Source organism: Netta rufina, assembly GCF_964035555.1.
Source record: "Netta rufina genome assembly, chromosome: 11".
Taxonomy (NCBI): Eukaryota; Metazoa; Chordata; class Aves; order Anseriformes; family Anatidae; genus Netta; species Netta rufina.
In genome coordinates this window covers 9512018-9530842 of record NC_140134.1, presented here as the reverse complement: position 1 = coordinate 9530842, position 18825 = coordinate 9512018, and the positions used below count along the sequence as shown (strand labels likewise).

The 18825-nt window shown below is 39.6% G+C and overlaps 1 protein-coding gene across 5 annotated transcripts in view; it reads left to right on the top strand.

Moving 5' to 3' along the window:
* Positions 1 to 16942, top strand: part of PEAK1 (pseudopodium enriched atypical kinase 1) — a 115144-nt gene extending 98202 nt beyond the window's left edge. For all 5 annotated transcript variants that reach the window (XM_084293313.1, XM_084293315.1, XM_084293311.1 and 2 more), the window contains 2 exons: positions 3847 to 4595; positions 13493 to 16942. In XM_084293313.1, coding sequence (XP_084149439.1) covers positions 3847 to 4595; positions 13493 to 14653 — 1910 coding nt within the window. In that variant the 3' untranslated portion in view covers positions 14654 to 16942. The remainder of the gene's footprint in view (positions 1 to 3846; positions 4596 to 13492) is intronic.
* Positions 16943 to 18825: the final 1883 nt, after the last annotated feature.

Here is an 18825-nt window from a genome sequence, read left to right as displayed (position 1 = left end):
GGATGGCAATGTCATAAAATCAGAAAAGATTGCTTTCAAGAATAAAGGAAAATGTAGGACAGGTTGCAACGTCAAGAGCAAGAAGAGTTTGGAGAATGTACAGAAGCGGCCTGTTGAAGTTGTAGTACCGAACTTACATACATCATGTATTGTAGAGCAATGCGTGTCTCAGGAGCAGTTCTATCCAAGGAAGAATGGAAGCATGCAGCATATCACCTACTTGGCTTGCCTGATTCACCAAGAGTTCTTTTTCCAATTAAAGAAGCATTTTCCTTCACAGTTTAGAAATTTCTCAACAATGCATGCTGCTGATCTGATCTAAGCCAAAAAATATAGATACATGGTGTTAGCAAGAAATCTGAACATTGTTACTATATGAAAAACATGCTTATGAAATTGAGTTAAACCTGAGCACAGTGTGTCAGATTTGATAGTTTAATGAGCTAATATAAATAGGTTGCAATGCCAAGCTCTGATGATAAATGAGTTACCTAGAGAAATAAAGTTTTTAGGTCTGATTTAGACTTTCACACCTCTGTGTGGTGTCTGGAGACTTAAAGTATTAATATTAAAATAGTGCAGTAGTATTCTACAGTGCAAGATGATAATATACTGTAGAATTGCTTAAGGGCCTCTATAAGGAGTTAATTTTTTTCTTTCTTGAACATCCTAGAAGCCGTTTCAAAGATCTTTGTAAGCAGTTGCTTAATATTGTGCCCATTTCTCCTTTTCACTTTGTAATGTTGTAATATCAGAAAGTCTGTACAGTAGGTAAGGAAATGAAGTTTTTCAAGTGTGCAAGGAGAGAAGGAAGTGTCAGGCAAGAAAAATAAAATACTTTGGTACTGCTTGGGTGCAAAAGAATATTCTCGTGTCTTCAAAATTTAAGACAAACTTTTTATTCCTAGGCATTGATTAAAAAAAAAAAAAAAAAAAAAAAAAGGTATGCAGTAGCCATACCATGCTTGGGAAAGGCTGAGTTGGAAGGCCTGGTCATATGGGCATGAAAGAAGTGTACAAGGTTAAGAAGTCAGCATAAAAACAGTTCAGATATGAAGTTTCTCAAACACGTAATCCAGGTGGATAGATTTCAGTATGGAGAACCTGGTTCTTGTGGGGATAAACTACACTGTACCATGACACATTTTATAAACTCACTTTCCTCAGTTGAGAATACTTGAAAAAGAAACTACATAAACACTGCCAATGAATGCAGTTCTCTGGATCTTGCCACCACCACCAGACATCTGCAAAGACAATTTCTGGTTATGAAGAGCTTCTCCAGTTATGTCTTGATGTCAGTTCCAAAAGTTATGCAAAAGCTACAACTAGTGAAAGTCACTGGTTGCAGTCACAACAATCCCCCGGTATGAATGGCTTTTGGGACAGGGCCATTAAAGCAGACAGAAAAGAGAATCAACAAGAAACGTACAAATCTTACCTTTCTTGGAGAGGGTTTTGCCTGCTACTGCTTGAAATGTGCATCTTGCTCTAACGCATTTTCTTGCTGTTACAAGATTAGAAAGTCACACAGACAAGGCGTATTAGGAAACTGCCTACTGAAATCGGAGCCTTTCTCCAAGCCCCAACAGTTAGTCTATTTTAGCATAGTGGGGAAGAGGGGAAGAATTATAAAATAGACGAGTGATCTGTAACACAGAATGTTGCCAGGAGGAGAAGTACATAGGTCACGGATTTTGTAAGAGTAAAGAATTAGTATGGAAGATGACATGTGTTTGGATGAGTCAGAAAAACGGGCAAGCAGAAATGAACTGGTCTCGAGGTTGTGCAAAAGACTGTGGCATTTGGGTGTGTGATTTTGGCATGCAGATGTCAATTCTGCTTTTGACTATGAATCATGCCACTCTTCGTGTCTGCAAAAAGTACATTTCTAATACAGTTTCTGTAATGCTCAACTGGCACCAACACCACATAAGTGCTGCAGCACATCAAAAGCTGACAGGAAGAGCAGCCTCTGTAGAGCACGTTCACTGCAGTACTGGTATCAGAAAGGAGCAGTAGAGGGTACAGAGTGCTGTATTTTTTTAAGCGACCTTTACAATGGTTTGAAAGAGACACACAGGAATTCTGCAGTATTTCTAGCCTTCGAGCATTTTTGTGTGAGCTAAGAAGTGATGACACAGGGGAGTAGCCCTCTGCAGTTTTCCCCGATGATCAGGTTCTAAAGATCCACTGTCAGTGCACAGACAAAGTTAATAGAATTTCCTGCTCAAAATTCAGTTTTTAAACATTGGAATATCCAGGCTTATCACAAAATCCATAAGGCTTTTCTGAGTGTTTCTTGAGCTTAAACAAAAGATAGAGATACAACTTTCACTTGTGATGTTTTCTCCTTGGAATGGTTGAGAAGAGAACAATCGTTAGGAATTCGAGGCTCGAGGTTATTCTGTGTGTGGATGTAGTCCTCTCTTTACAGGGATTCAAAATGTATCTTACTAGAATAGTCAAACATTTGTGGCATCTTTCTACTGGCTTATCCTTTTTGGTAAAGATGCTCAACTGCAATTATGCAGAGCATCCATTTCATGTCTGCTGTGTTATAGCTGCAAAAACAGGAATAGTAGAAAATATATAAAATAACTTCTCTGAAAATGACGGTTGATTATTAAGAGTGGAAAAGTCTCATATTGTTATGAGTAATAACTGCTTAATTGTCCCAAACAGCAGCCAGTTGATCACTTGTATTGTCTGTTTATTGTTTGTTTGTTTTCAATTCTCTCTTATATTGCTGTCATTTATTTATTCTCTATTTCCGAGAACTCTGGCAGTTACAAAACATAATCGTCCTCTCTAAAATCCATCCAAAACACAGGATGGGATGTTTATCTTGCCTAGAAGCACACACACTCAAATGTAACCACTCTCTCAGAGGAAATCTCATGTTTTTGTACACATGACCCACCGTTTGGAATCTTGACTTAATCTCCATCACATTATCTATGAACTCAGCACTGTCAGCAAAGGTGCCTGTGGCAAATGAGTAAGGGAAATTTATTAGATAGTTGTGGTTGGGTGACTCTTTTAAATTATTGGGTAATCTCAAAATATAATCCTACTCTCACTGAAGCCAGTGGCAATGCACTTGTCAGCTTCAGTGAAGTAGGTGTAACTTCCTTGTTTTCAGCTAAGGAATCTGCAAGGGCAGTCTTGCCTTTCTGATGTGACTGCTGAAGTATCTGAATTATGTTGTTTGTATCAGAATGTAAACCAGAAAACTTCAGGAACAATGCTTTCAGCCTCTTTAGCACATTTCAAGTCAAAGTGATCAAGAGCTTTACAGACGATTATGAGGATATATAAAAAAGATCATCTCACCTGCCAGAGAAGTGCATCTCTCAGAGAAATAGCTCACAAAGCCACTTAACAGCATCCACCCATAGTTTCAGCGTATTTGAATGGGAAGTAAAGAACACCATTATACTTGATTGACTGCAGGCAGAATTAAGGGAAGCTGAGCATCATTACTGAAACAGAAATTTGGACCAAGTGCCAAAACAGACTTTTGGTTTTTGCTTGCACTTTTTTGTCATTAATGCCATGTGATATAAAATGCCAGCATTGTCAGCACTGAAACTGATTTTAATCTATAGGCCAAGGTCAAATAAAGGCAGGCTGTATGTGGTAATCTCTGCATGATGCTGATTAGTCATTTTGCTTTCTGATTAGTTCACCATTTCAGGTATGTATTTAGGTTTTTGCCACATTGGGGTGTGGGGGGGTCCTAGTCAGTTTTTTTCTTTTGCCTTCATAAATTTTGTTGAAAAGTGCAGATATGAGCAGCAATGTACTTAAATCTTCTTATCCAATTACTTTCTTATTACACAGGACAGTCCAGAGCAGCCATGATACCTCCAAAACAGCCAAGGCAACCGAAGGGAGCATTGGATGATGCCATTGCCTTTGGAGGACTGGTAGACCAGGAGACAACAAACAGCTTACAGCCAACACCACCTCCGCTGCCGAAAAAAACAATTTTGAGAGCTAACACAGAGCCAAGTCCCAGAGATCTCCAGAAGCAGGCTCTTGAGAACAATCTGTGCATTGTGGCCAACCCCACCTACGACATCGACACCAACTGGGAAGCAAGCAGTGCCTGCTCTTCAGTCAGCTTGGAGCTCAAGGTGCTGGACAACGAGTCGGGAGATTCCTTGGACAGGCCTACAGAAAAGTTAAGGACGACCACCTCAGCAACTAACAGTGTTTCCAGCCTAACCACTATCAGTATTAGGGACCGGTGTTCCAATAGCATGGAGTCTCTGACGGGGAGACGCATCTCGCAGACTAAGCAGGGCAAGGGTGTCCAGAAGCCGCAAAGGCAAGCACTTTATCGAGGAATTGAAAACCGAGAAGAAGTGGTAGGTAAAATCCGAAGCCTTCACACCGATTCACTGAAGAAGCTGGCACTTAAATGTGAAGACTTGTTCATGGCCGGACAAAAAGACCAGCTGCGGTTTGGAGTTGACAGCTGGTCAGATTTCAGGCTAACCAGTGACAAGCCATGTTGTGAGGCAGGCGATGCAGTTTACTACCCAGCTTCTTACGCAAAAGATCCTCTCAACAATTATGCAGTCAAGGTAAGAGGGGTTGAATAATGGGAACCCTAGACATCAGGGACAGAACATAATGACAATAACCGTAATCAGCAACACTCCCACTTGTGGTTGGTCCTACAAATAAAAGTCAGTGCTGCTTGTAGCGCTGTGTGAAATGTAAGAATCCCCAACATACAGGCATTTCCTTCTATAAAGAACCACGTTTGCAATACTAAAAGTTCATCTGCGTGCAGAAGAACCTATGTTCAAATACTTAATCAGATGATACTAAATCATCACTCTTAATGACATAATATTTTTCAAGTTTTACATTTTCAGAGCTTTGTAATTTTAAACGTAACCTCTAGAGTAGTGTGTCTTTATGTTCCCATACGAAGCCTTACATTGTCACCAGCATACATTACCAGCCTTTCAAAATCTCCCTTCTAGCCATCAGTGCTGCTTTATAAGCTATACTAAAAAAGTGGAATTTATCAGTGTTGGTTTTGTTGCCTTTTACTAAAGAAACAATTGATTTGTGTCTAGGTTATTGTTCAGCTAGAGCATAAAAGAAGTAAGATTTACTAGACTTACTGCTAATATATTAATGAATAGTTGGCAGCTATCTTACTAGGTGTTGTAACTTGATGAGGTTTATATAGGTAATTTTTTCTGAGCGCTGCATCTCTGCAGTTCTCAAGGGTTTTCTGGTAGGATGATAGGAAGAAAGACAGCTGAGAGTCATAGCCCTGTCAGACTTCCTGTGTGACCTTGAGCAAATCACTGAACTTCTGACTCCTCCCTGTGGAAACTGAGATACAACAGCTATTACCCAGCGCAGGTGTGAGGTGTAATCCATTATTCCAAATAGAGCCTGTTGGTGTTCTCAGAAGGGTGGTGTTTTACAGGAATAAAATGTTGCTATTGCTCCTGCATTATTGCTTACAAGAAAGATATAAAAATAAATAAATGAAAGGTAAGCTTGTTTCAACTGATATTTTCTCCTGAAGTGGCATCTTTTTAAGGCAGATTTGTGGGCATAGTCACTTATATTTCTTCAGTTTACCAAGGCTCTCTTTTTGAAAAGATTTGAAATGAAATATGGATGCCATGTCCAGTGGTACTAAACAGCTGAGAAACAGATCGCGAATCTATCTGCTAATCTAGTCTAGTTGCAGAATCAAGTCTGGTCTGACTCGGGTTCTTTTTGTTTTGTTTTTAATACAGTGATGCCAAAATCATGGCTTCTAGGATCCCAGGTAGTATTTTTTATATGTCCAGGTTTGGGTTACCACTACTATGATTCCTGTATGCACAGGCAGAACTGATGCTTTTGTTTTCTACAAGATATTTAGGAGAATAGAGCTCTTGTACAAAGCTAGTAAGAAGAGAGCACAGCAACATAGCATCGTCAAAAATATGTGCCATGTTATTTTCTGTTATACTTCAGATATTGTCTTAAGTAGTTCTCAGACTAAGAAAATTTATTACAGTATAATAGGTGTGATAGTCTCAAGTGTGAGCGAAGTATCCATACAAATATCATTGAGTGGGAGGTCACAGTGAACTGTTGTGCTGTCGTGTTAAAAGAAAAAGTTATTCTTGGAAATACGCTCTCTTCCAGTTAATGTGATATTGAAAGATACTCTTGCTACAGATGTACTCTGACTTCTGTACAAACCAGGCAGGATCAGCATATGGGATTACTGTTTTGTTTTCATTTTCTCTTTCACATACCTAAACTATTTCACATTCAGTTAAGTTGGGTTCTCTTTAGTTCCTTGTTTCTCTGGTGCTTGATTTTAGTGTTGTATTCCCTACACCAGTGTACTGAATTATATAGCCATCTTTAAACTGGATTTATTGGATTTTCCCCTTGAAGTTGAAATGTACTAACACTGGTTTTGTCTTAACGTTTGCTGCTAAGTTGAACTTTGACTTGTAGGTCATTGATCCGGAACAATTTTTACAATATCTCCTAACAACAGATTGCTCTTAGATTACATGGAGATTTTGTGAATTTAGCTTCAACAAATGTACCAGATTTACTACCATGGGTAAATCTTATATAAGCCAAATTACATAATCATCTACCTCCAACAAATATGCTATACATTTCTGTCATTTTAACCCCCTCATCCCCAAAACAGGATGGCAAGAACAGTGAGATGAAAATTAATGGTGTGCGTAGTGAATCCAAATTATAGCCTTCCTATTACTTTTGATCGTGGGAAAGTAGCAAAAGGAGCCTTAGAAATACACTTTGAAAGTATATATGGAGCCACATCTTCTGACAGTGTAAATTTTTGTAGTTCATTTGAGTTTTGCAGAACTAGCCAAGCAACACTGCCTAACAATTCATATGCTTTCTAAGTTCTCCAGTTTTCACGTTAGATTTGAGAAACATTGTAATAATGTGTTTTATTATTATTATTTCTCAATTTGTAGGAAACAAGAGATTTGCCCCCAGAAGGGATTATGGATCTTAATGCACAAGCCAAAAAAAAGTAATGTTAATTTCTTATCTCCTAAAGTATAATTATAAAAGCACTGTTAAAATGTAAGCTTTAACCGTTTGACTACTGCTGAGTTCAATTTAGAAGAACGAACCTTTTGTGCAGGTGAATATGCCCATGCACCCTTCAAAATCTGGTGGTATCACTGAAGATGATCTGATAAATTTGGTGCAGAACAAGTGCAGCTTGTTCCATTTGCTGTGGATATTAGAGGAAACATGGTTTATAGGAGCGTGCAGTTTCAAAGCATTGTATTGTGCTTCTTCTCTTTCACCTGATCTGTTAGTAAACAACCTGTGCCAAAGTGTTGCAGGAAGCCATGTGGAAATTATTTTGATTGAAATATTGCAAATAAAAACAAGTCACCGTTAGAGAACTACTTTTCCAAATAGCAAAAATAGATGTTCCCTTACAAGAAAGGTTTTCATAAAATTCCAGTCTTTGAGGTATTTTTCCTTCACTCAGTACAACTATCATCTTCTAAGTAGCCGGTAGATCAGTCATTCCAAATATGTAGGGAAAAGGTTACACTACAGTAAAAGCAGAAGTGACTACCAGTTTTTTGTACAGAGTGGACTGGACACATCCACTTCTTAGTATCCCTAAGGAGACTTAATATGGCAGCAATATGATGGGGATCTTCAGAGAGACAAAAAAAAGAAAGAGGAAGAATGTGATTACTCTGGATGAGTAATGGTTAGGCAAGATTAATTACTGTGTCAGTCAAGTGGAGGAAACTACTTCTACTTTCAGAATCAAACTCTCAAGGAAATTACTGCATGATATCATAGATACATGACACAGAAGTCATGGTTCAGAGTCCATACAGAACAACGCAGACGTAAAGAAAACAATGTGCTGAGGTACCTGTACCATGTGTGTTCTGGACACAAGCACATGCTGCAGTGTAATTTAGGTAGGTTAGTGAGACTTGCAAAGGTACAAACAGCTTAAAAGGAGCAGTTAAAAAAAATGTATTGCTTTGATAGCAGAAATTCTTCATGCATTAAAACCTTAAGATTTTTGCTAGGGTTCCCGATCCAAGTATAAAATAGAGCAATGCAGAATTAAATAGTATTGGGCTGAATATAGCTGATCATTGTCAGCTGCAACTAGGAAACTATTTCCTGGTTTTGTTTAGTTTGTCACTTAGTGTGTTAATATTTGTTGGGTTTTTTTGATTAATACAGTTCCCTAGTGACGCCTGGCAGAACTGTTCTCAGAAGTCATCCCTGAATGTCATGATCAAAATAAAGCTATATACGTTAAACTTTTAGCCCGTTCCAAGTTCAGTCATAGCAGCACATAATTCTGTGTTTTGGCACATTGTTAAAAAGTGAGTCACTCTGTTCCAAGGCCAGATCAAGAAAATGAGGTCAATCAGAGATCAAACTGGCCTTCTTGGAGAAAAAAAAAAAAAATTGTGCCAAGAACAAGCTATCAATTTGGGATTAGCAAGCTTTCATTCTACACAGAATTTCATTTGCAGTTGTCCCTGTGTGTAATACAACAAAGTAGCACAGATGGTGCAGTCTCTGTGATCTTCTGTGTTTCTCATTTTCAGCACTTGTAAATTCATTTCCCACTACATTCATCTTTAAGTTCACCAATGTCCCGTAAAATGCATAGGACAGAGTGGAAATGAGATTCCCTGCTGGTAAAATGGAAGTCAGCTGATGGCACAGTAGGCTACTGGACACATAATGGAAAAATAGAAGCTAATGTAGAAGTTTTTAGAAGCCCTGAAACATTAAAATCTTGCTTCTTTGTGAATGGGGGAGGAAAAAAAAAAAAAGGATATTGAAATGGCAGGATATAGAGAACCTTGTCCTATGGATGCACTAAAGGAAAGACACAGGATGACAATGCATGCCAGTGAAAAGAAGATGGAAAATTTCTATTCCTTCATACTCAAATCTCTCTTCTCATTGCTTTCTTGCATCATATGGAAGGGCTTTTTACCGGTGTTGCTTCATCTTTTGAACAACCATCCTGTTATCAGCGCTAGAAATAAGGCTTGCCAAGCCCAGATCAACCAACTCCTTTAATCGTAGCTCTCAGAAAAGGCCACAGGATTTCTGTATTTTTTATTTTTTTTTTTTAAGAGTTGATGACTGGAACAGACAAAAGCTTTAAATATCATGCAAAGAAAACTGGGTTGTATATTTGCTCACAGTTTTGAGATAGCATTAACTGTCACTGACAGAAAAGAAGCTCTGTATCAGTTTCTTTTGCACTTCATCACAAGTAGCCCATAACTGCTAACTGTCAATGAGGGCATCAAATTTCACAACCTGTCCCCTAAATGTTTTTAAAGGTAAAGGTAGACTTTGCATAACTTACCAGAACTCAACCCATCTTAAAAAATTTAAATCTTGGTCATTCAGATTATAGTTTAGGTGACAATGGGGTTATGCCAATACAAAATGCAAAGGTAAGCATTATTACCCATTAATGGTATTAAAGAGTAGCATTCACTACTCTTGCAAAACTTCAATATCAAATACAGTTCCTAATAGAAAGTGCAGCACAGAAAATAATAGCACAAAAAGATTCTTGGCCCGTATTTTTTCTGATTCCAGGTAATCCAGTGAAAGTCAGTAAATGAAATTTCATTCTATGAACTGTCTCAGAACAGATCAATAAGAAAATGTAGTTTGTTTCTACTGCTTGCAGTACATTTTCCCCGTTCTAATAAGATACTAGTACAATGGGAATCTGAACTCTACAGTCTCAAAACCCAGTACTTACCTGGGCTCATGCAGCTGTATTTCACAGCAGAAGTCTGAAGAGTAATCAAACACTTAAAGGACCATCGGATTACTGCAGGTCTTCCTTTTAGAAACAGTTTTATTAATTCAGACGGGTGTCTGATTCATACTTCAGCCTTTGGATGCTGTTCCTAGACAGCCTAGCTTTCCATTCCCCTTTGTCAATTACAGAATATCTAGTATACAAATTTTAGTGCTTGTATAGTCACCAATTTAACCAAGTTTAAATAAGGCAGCTGCCTCTTCCACTTCTCACATCACGTTGTTTGTAAACAAAAAGCAAGAAGCAGAAAATACGTCCCTAATCAGATTTCAGCTGTCTTGTTCTGGAAGATACTGCATGCATGTTGGTGTATCCATATACTTGCATGTATTGAACAGAAGTAAGAAAAGTGTCTGGTAGCCATCATTGTTGGGCATTTAAGAGATTAGATTTTTTTTTTATTTATTGTGTATCTTCTTCAACAACAGAATAAGGATGGAAAATCTGTTCTGATGAGTGCAATCACTTTAGTATTGATGGTAATCAAAATACCATTTAGTCTTCAATTTCTGTTTCATTGATACAAAGATAACCTCCGAAGTCACTGTAGCAAGAATGGAATTAGCATCTCCATTCTTGTTTGAGAGGCCTCTGAAACAAAATCTCATGTTTGAGAGGTGATGTTTGGAAACCTTTGGCTCTGCTGTGGATTCAGACTGTAGAGTTGACAGTGACTTGAAGGTTTTCATAAACAACAGGAATAGTGGAATCAGTGATTTTTTCACCCTTGGATCATTATATATATGTTTCTGTTCTGCTTGATGCTGAAGAGGTCTTAACTGGAATATTGTATTCATTATAGGGTACCACTCTTCAGGAAGATGTAATAAATACGCAAGAAACCAGAAAAGAGTAACAAGAATCAGAGGGGTAGGAATGAAGAAAAGAGTGAAATAAGATTAAATAGTAGGAAAAAGGGAGACAATGGAGAAGGACAACTCCCTTTCAGGGTGTTTTTTAATAGGCCGGGAAGGCACTTCTTAAGGATGATCCAGCTGGCAACATACAGATACAATTGCCTTGCAGGCCTGTTCTGCTAACTCAGAAGAAAAGGGCAGAGGCAGCGTACTGTGCCCTAACAGCTGCGTGCCTTTTGGTGCAGATATCTTGCATGACCGGTTGTTTCTAAATTCCAAGGGAGCATTGCCACATCCACAGAGAGACCTACTGAAATTGTGCTTTTGTACTAGTACAATTCTAGGACTGGGGATATTTTCTAAAAATGAGTGAACTGAGGCTGATGTTTGAGACATGCAAAGTACTAGTATCCTATTATTTTAACTGAAATTTCAGTAATACATTTGAGAGTGCTTTTTTGAAGTAAGTAGGAAAATGGGGCTGCCTAGGACTATCATTAAGAACTAGAAATCGGTTTTGATTCCTTTTCTTTTCCCTTTTTATAGGCAAGGAGAAGTAATTCTCATGAACTTTTGAAAAAATGCCTTTCACCAAAATGCTATTCACCAAACTGGGAAGTGTTAATTGCTTTAAGAGCAAATACTCTGCAGATTGTCTTTTCCTGATAGACTATCATTTTTATCTGGCAGGTGGCATTAGAACTCCTCTGGGGGTAACATGAGGTATAGTATGGTTGCTAAGGGCAACTGCCTTTTTTTATGCTTTTCTTGACGTTAAAGAGCGCTTAATTTTATATATATATATATATATATATATATATATATATATATTTTAAGAGTATCCACCTGGACGCTTTCCTGCTAAACCTACTGTAGGGAACCTGTTTTTAGCAGGGAGGTTGGTATTGATGATCTCCAGAGGTCCCTTCTGACCCCTACGATTCTGTGATTAGTTTATATTTTGGATTAGGTCTTTTAAGTAATAACAAAACAAGAAAAGCTGGGTTGCAACGTACAGAATTTTCTGCAGCTGGAATCGATGGTCTCCATGGCTGGCTGTTCAAGAAAAAGGCCAGGGACTCAAAGGGCATGGAAAGCAAAATTATTTTAATTTTCATTAATCGTTCTCTCGGTCAGATTTGATGCATGTAGCAAGGGTAGTCTATACAACACTTTTCTACCTCTGTCTTTTGTGCAGTATTAAGTATTTGATAAACCCATGGACTTCAGTCTCCAAGACAATCAGCTGACATACATAATTCAAGGATTCATGCTGTATTTTTACTTTTAGTTTAAACTTGTAACCCTTGAGAGATGGGGGGGGACTGTCATTGTCATTTCATATAGAAATGCGCATCGTCACCTCATGTATCTACTTCATATGACTATCTGACAACGCACTTCTCAACAAGCATAGAAGAGTAAATGTACAGTTTGTGTGTTTGTTTAGTGGAAGATGAGTTTATAACTAGCCCTACATGAGTTCCTGAGAAGGCAAAAAAGGAAAAACCAGGACAAAAGCCACCTTTTACTTCCATCTAGGGCTAGTCTGAGATTTGGGCTCCTTAATTGCTGCGACTGTGCAGAACTAGTGCTGACTTTTCTAACCTCATTCTTAGAGATCAGCCTTTCCTTTGTTTTCAGAAAGGAGCTAAGGGAGGCTGTAACTTCATCTGGAATGAGATACCTTCCTATCTTCTCTTCCTTTGAGCTTTGCAGTAAAAACCTGTTGGTGCTTTACACCAACTGAATATTTAGGCTCTAACCTTGTAAAGATTAAAACATGCACTTAACCTTACAGGCTCTGAGCAATCTCAGTGAAGTCAGCAGAAGTAAGGTTAATGCGCAACGGTCAACACAGCTCAGTCTTTGTAGGGCTGCAAATTTAATTGGTAAATGCCGTAGAACAGAAGCCCTAATAGAGATTGTCCCATGGCTGTCATAAGGCGGTCAAAGCTGCCAGTTGTTATGACAGTGCAGGCAATTAATAAGGATAGTAATTATGGTGATAATGTACATAGCAAGATATTTCTGGACAGCAATGAAATATAGGTAGATAGGACAAAATATCCCATATTTAGGATGTTGACAAATGATTGAAAGCAATTAAGGTACCATGTTCTAACGAGTTTCCATTCATCACCTGAGCCACAGCACATTCCCCTGTCTGTACCTCACTGAAGATATGATGGGTGTTAGCTCCACACTGCTTCAGCTAATAGATTTCAGTTTCCAATTACAGTGGGCAAGGAGCATGCATCCAGTCATTTAGCTCAGCTGACAGCTGGTAACTTGTTATGCCATGCTGGTTCACTCGTGTGCAATCATCTGATCATATCCTCCGATATTCTATGCTTATTTCTTTATATATCCTATTGCTCTTGATAATTCTTATTTTCTTCAAGCTTCACACAAATCTGAGAGAAGATCAGGAAATAAAATGATACAGATAAACAAGTAACTGTGCAGTAAGCTTCCTTGTGAAGTTACCTTGTGTCACTGCTCCTCTGACTGAAAGCAGAACCTGCCTGAGCAGTATTTTCTGTAGACCAATAGATGCACAGGAGAGCTGCTTGCATGTATTGATCTGCAGTTGCAGTTCCAATCCAGTGCAAAACTGTTCACATGCCAAGGTCAGTTCAGTAAAAAATGTTTCGGTCCTTGTATTTGGACTATGGGTACATTGAATAAAACAGGATATAGAACTTGCATATTAAGAGTTACATCTGTTCTGTTTATTTTCTTTCCCCAGATTTGTAAGAGCAAAGCTAAGGAGTCCCAGCAGTATTATCACAGCCTATCTATCCGGCAGAGTCTGGCTATCAACTTTAACATCCAGCAGGACTGTGGCCATTTCCTTGCTGAAGTCCCAGTTCGCCTGCTTCCATGGGAGGACCCTGATGCACCAGAGGTTGAAGAAGAAGAAGATCAAGAAGAAGAAGAGAAAGAACCTGAGAAAAAGAACAGAGATGCTTCTTCCAATACAGAGGCTTCACAGAAGGACAGCTCAAGTAATCAGGGGACCATCAGCAAGCCTCGCAGCCGTGTCGTAGTCATCACGCGGGAGGTTCCATACTTAACTGTGGCTGACTTCGTGCGAGAGTCTGCACCCCGCCATGCAAAAAGCCCAGATTTGTATGAGAGGCAGGTCTGTCTCCTCCTTTTACAGCTGTGTTTGGGGCTGGAACACCTGAAGCCTTATCATATCACACACTGTGATCTGCGGCTAGAGAACCTGCTGCTGGTTCATTCCAGACCAGGAGGCAGCTCCCTGGGCTCTGAGTCCATGGAGCCCGGTCCCAACACGGCTTGCCCCGCCAGGTTAATAGTGAGCAACTTCTCGCAGGCCAAGCAGAAGAGTCATATGGTGGATCCTGAGGTCCTAAGGGATCAGTCCCGCCTGGCTCCAGAAATCATCACTGCCACACAGTACAAAAAGTGTGATGAATTCCAGACTGGCATCCTTATCTACGAAATGCTGCACTTACCCAATCCCTTTGATGAGAATCCAGAGCTGAAGGAGAAGGAATATACTCGTGCTGATCTCCCCAAGATCCCTTGCCGTTCTCTCTACTCTCAAGGGCTTCAACAACTCGCCAGCTGCCTGCTAAATCCCAACCCTTCAGAGAGGATCCTGATATCAGAAGCCAAGGGAATCCTTCAGTGTTTGCTTTGGGGTCCACGTGAGGACTTATTTCATGCTCTGAGAACATCTTCCAACCCAGCTCGGAGAGATGCTGTCCTTCAGAACTGGCTGGACATCAAAAGGACGCTGCTGATGATCAAGTTTGCAGAGAAGTCCTTTGACAGGGACTGTGGAGTTATTCTGGAAGACTGGCTTTGTTGTCAATATCTGGCTTTTGCCACTATAGACTCACTTCATCGCATTGTGAGAATCATGCAGCAGCACTAGTTTGTAGAACCTGTTGCTTTTCGTGAAGCACCTCCACCCCAGCCCACACTCTAACCTGCGCTAGGGCTCACACTTTGAACAAGTGTTTCAACAAAGGCCTAGATATCAAAGCCAGCAACTCTGAGCAAATAAGTTCTGATTGGAGAAATTGCATCCCGTACCCAATGTGGCAGAAACTTTACTTTTTTGCCAGGCCTCTTAGGGGTTAATTTTATACACTCGACTGCATTTGTATCAGACACTTTGTAACTAGATTAATATCTGGATGAAAAGGAGAGCAAACTTTGATACCACTATTTCTATCACTGCAGTAAACAAATCGCCCTCCTCTTCTGGGTAGTTTCTGTCATTTCTGTATGTAGCATTGGTAGTGAGTAGCAGTGACCATTAGCAGAGATGGGAGTTGTACATGGGAGATAAATGACCCACATTGCCCCGTGCCACAAAACACTCCACTGCCTTCAATCCCCATCCCAGGCAAAATTTTCTCTCACCTTAGACCCCTTACAGTGGGGCTGGACTCCTCTTCCCTTTGGTCTCAACCAAATGGTTTCTGATCTTTCTGTTACATTTTATGCCTTCTTTTTTCCTTGCAGATATGGTTATCCTGCTGATTGCAGCAATGTTGGCGGACAGTAAGCATCTGTGTTCTGTCCTCTTCCCTCCTCTGTCCCTGACTTGCTGCCTACCCATATCCTTTCTAATCACAGATCCTTGATTTCAACCATGCTGCCTTAATTGGACCATTATCCTTAGCTTAAGACCTCTGCATTAAAAAGCAGAATATGCACACCTGGTCTTTCCCATTTCCCCTACGTGACACTTGCCAGTCTGGACAGTTGATGTACTGTAGCTATAATTCTGTTTATACCAGAAAAATGCAACACACAGTGGGCAATTGAAATTCCCCTTCCATCGCAAACGGCACTAAAGCCTGACTTGAAATGGATAAGATGTACATAACCTTCTCTGACAATCACTGCTGTGAACTGGGGTTGAAAATAACAACCACCTTTTCTGTTTTATTTTGTTTTGCTCTTGTCACTTGTGCCATATTGCAAAATGGGACTGAAATTGGCTCTGCTGGTATGTTGGCAGGAGTTAGAAATGCTTAGAGCTTGTCTGTGTGTAGCTCACAGGCCACATGGAAACACTTTTACTGCAGACACAGTTCTCTGAAGGGTAAAAACAAGGGGGCAAAAACACTGTTGTTTAATTATTGAGGGAGCTGTTAAGTTTGGCAGCCACAACTAACAGTATCGTGATCCATTTTTCCCACAGTGGTGTTTGGCTGCCTGTCTCCTGTCTGCTGTAACTAGTGTTTTCTAATGTTGCTACAGACAACACCCTAAAAATGGCATGTTGTCAAAATAGCTCAAAGAGCATTGCAGACAGGTTTTGGACTAGAGCAGGAATAATTGAGTATTAAAGAGACAAAATTAAAAAAAAAAAAAAAAATCAACCTGAAGGAGCTTTTCACTTTTAGAGGCAGCTGCTGACTTTCTTCCCTGGCCTAATGGATGTTTCCTACAGAACCGCTGCAGTTGTACAGACATTATTTTTGCTCAGTATTGCTAGGCTCTGAATTGTTTCCTGAATCACTCTGAAGAATTCATTTGGATGCAGAAGAAAAAGGCGATACTGAATATTCTGACCCAGGGGATGGAAAGCAGACAGCCCTAGTTATGAGCCTGTGCTTCTCTTCTATGGATCTATGTGCAATTCTTGTATGTATTTTTTAAAGCTGTACATTACAGTGTTCACTTTACACACCAGCCTTTACCTGATGCTAGATCTGCAGCCCCTTCCTTTTACTTTCCCGGCACATAAATGCACAGATATCCATGTGTTCTTTTTATGGATTGATATTTCATTTTAATTGTTAAAACTGTGAGGAACCAATTCACTTCAGCCTTGAAACAAATAGCCACTTTATACAGCATATGCATGTTTGGACCAGATGCATGGAAACTGAACAAACAGTCCTGCAGGCTTACGGTCAGCGAAACTAGCTCTGGATCCACACCATTCACTTGGAGGGGTTGAAATTTCTGTATTAATCTTCTCTGGCATCTATCAGAGCTAAGCGGAATAGCGTGTAGAAGCCTACATCGATTGTGCCATAGTATGTAGACAGTCTCTGTGACCTTTCTAAAGACTTTGAAACTTCTGATGATTATTCTTGTGTTTGATTCACCTGTATCAGTGAAGGATCAGGCAAGGATAAGGATAATATATTTTCATGTGATATATATTTTTTTCTTTCTCTTTTTGGCAAGAAGGTCAGGATGGCAGCATTGACTGGGGGGGGAGGGAAGGGAGGAAGAGGACAGTGCTTTAAAAGCCCAAGTGCAATGTGTGTAGTTGAGGTACTTCACTACATCAGGAAAGAAAGTTTCTATACTACTGCTGAGCAGCTTGTAGAACCTTTAAAAGAATCACGCTTGTGTTCAGTGCAGCTTTGCTTTCTCTGGAGACAGGAGGGCAATACCCTCATAGCTTAAGTACACTGAGCATGACAAGTCACACGCGTACTATCTGCTAGCTATTAGTCACAATGTGTTGAGCTAAGAGTAGGGCTTCTTGTTCTCTGTAGTCTGGTTTTGTGTTCGTTTCGTAGTGCCTGTGCGCACACAACTTCTCACCTAGCTCATATAGGCTGTATGAGCAGTTCTTGGACCACTTGCCGTTGTAGTGGGCTCGTTCCCTGAGGCTGGTAGGTTTCCGTGTTTACGGACATGTGTTCTCAGTCTCACTTTCATGTCAACACGCACATGCAAAGTTGAATTTTGAATGTTTTACAACCATACATATTTAATGCAGCTGGTCCAAAGCCTTCGTATCTCTAGCTATCTAATTTCAGTTAGTGTTTTTTGTGATGAACCAATACTCATTTTAACTCTGCAGTATAATCAAGCATGGATAGATGTTCACTACCAATCTCTTTCTTGTGCAGCACTGGGTAAACTTTAGTAATTTGTAATGTTGTATGTGTTTTCTTTAAAAAAGAAAGAATGATCAAAGAAGTCAAACACAATCTGGCCTGAGGTATTCCTCGGGGGAGCTAGCGGCTGACTTTGCAGATGTGCCCATAACTGATGATTGTAACTGTTTGTGGTAGTCCTCCATCCTAGCAACAGATTATGCCACATAAATATCTGAGAATGTATGCATTAAACTGATTGTAAACAAATCCTAAGAATGCTACAGCATAATTGCTAAGCAAAAGGAAAAAAACCCGCTCTGTAGTTGGGATCCTGTGTAGGACAGGAACAAAACCCCTGGCTGTGCATGCTTTAACTTCCGTGACTATGTGCACAGATCTTGATTTTTTTTCAGCAGTGTCGCACTTTCAGTTGATCTCAAGAAATAGGAAGAGCTGCAAATCTCGGATAACAGTATTGACTGTAAATATATATTTTTCTATTAATAAAAGCTGTCGTTCACATATTTTTAACATGAACTCTAAAGTTTTTTCCAGTGGAAACTAATTTCTGGAAAATCAAATGTTTGCTTGAACTATGTTGAGTGGTTTCTGATCCTATTAGAGCCATTAAAAACCTCTCTAATGTTACAGAGAGAGCACAGTGATTGGATTCACAACATTTAGTGCCTTGTCAAAAAAAATTAAAATGAAGCTGGTCAGTTGGTAGAAATCTTATTCTTCCCATAATAGCCCTATAAATAATACTGCCTATGTTAAGATGCAAAAGACTTGAAAAAATTAAAAGCTGTACTTCATACAATACTGAGCTGACCTTTTCAATAAAATCTGTTTCTGGAGTTTCAGTTATTTGAACAGGTTCCTTTAAATTGCTTGTAGTACAGCAGAAACCTGAATAACCACCGAAATTGTGGGCTTTCAAGTTTGGAACGTAATCTGCACAGGGAGAAAAATATACCAAGTTAATTGGTCCAGACTGACTCCTGCATCAAAACAAGTCTAATGCTTTGACAATCTACTGCACGCGCTCGGCTTCTAGGAGAGGAGGAATCAGAAGGAGGTAAGGTGTGCTGCTCCTGATGTAAGTAGTGGATGTGCTGCACACCGCACTGTGGTGTGAAATGCAAATCTCTAGTAAAAGAGGAGTTCTGAAAAAAATACTCCTGAGATGTTATGGAAAATGGGTTTGTTCTGTATTTCTTAAATCGGAATTACTTATTCACTAATT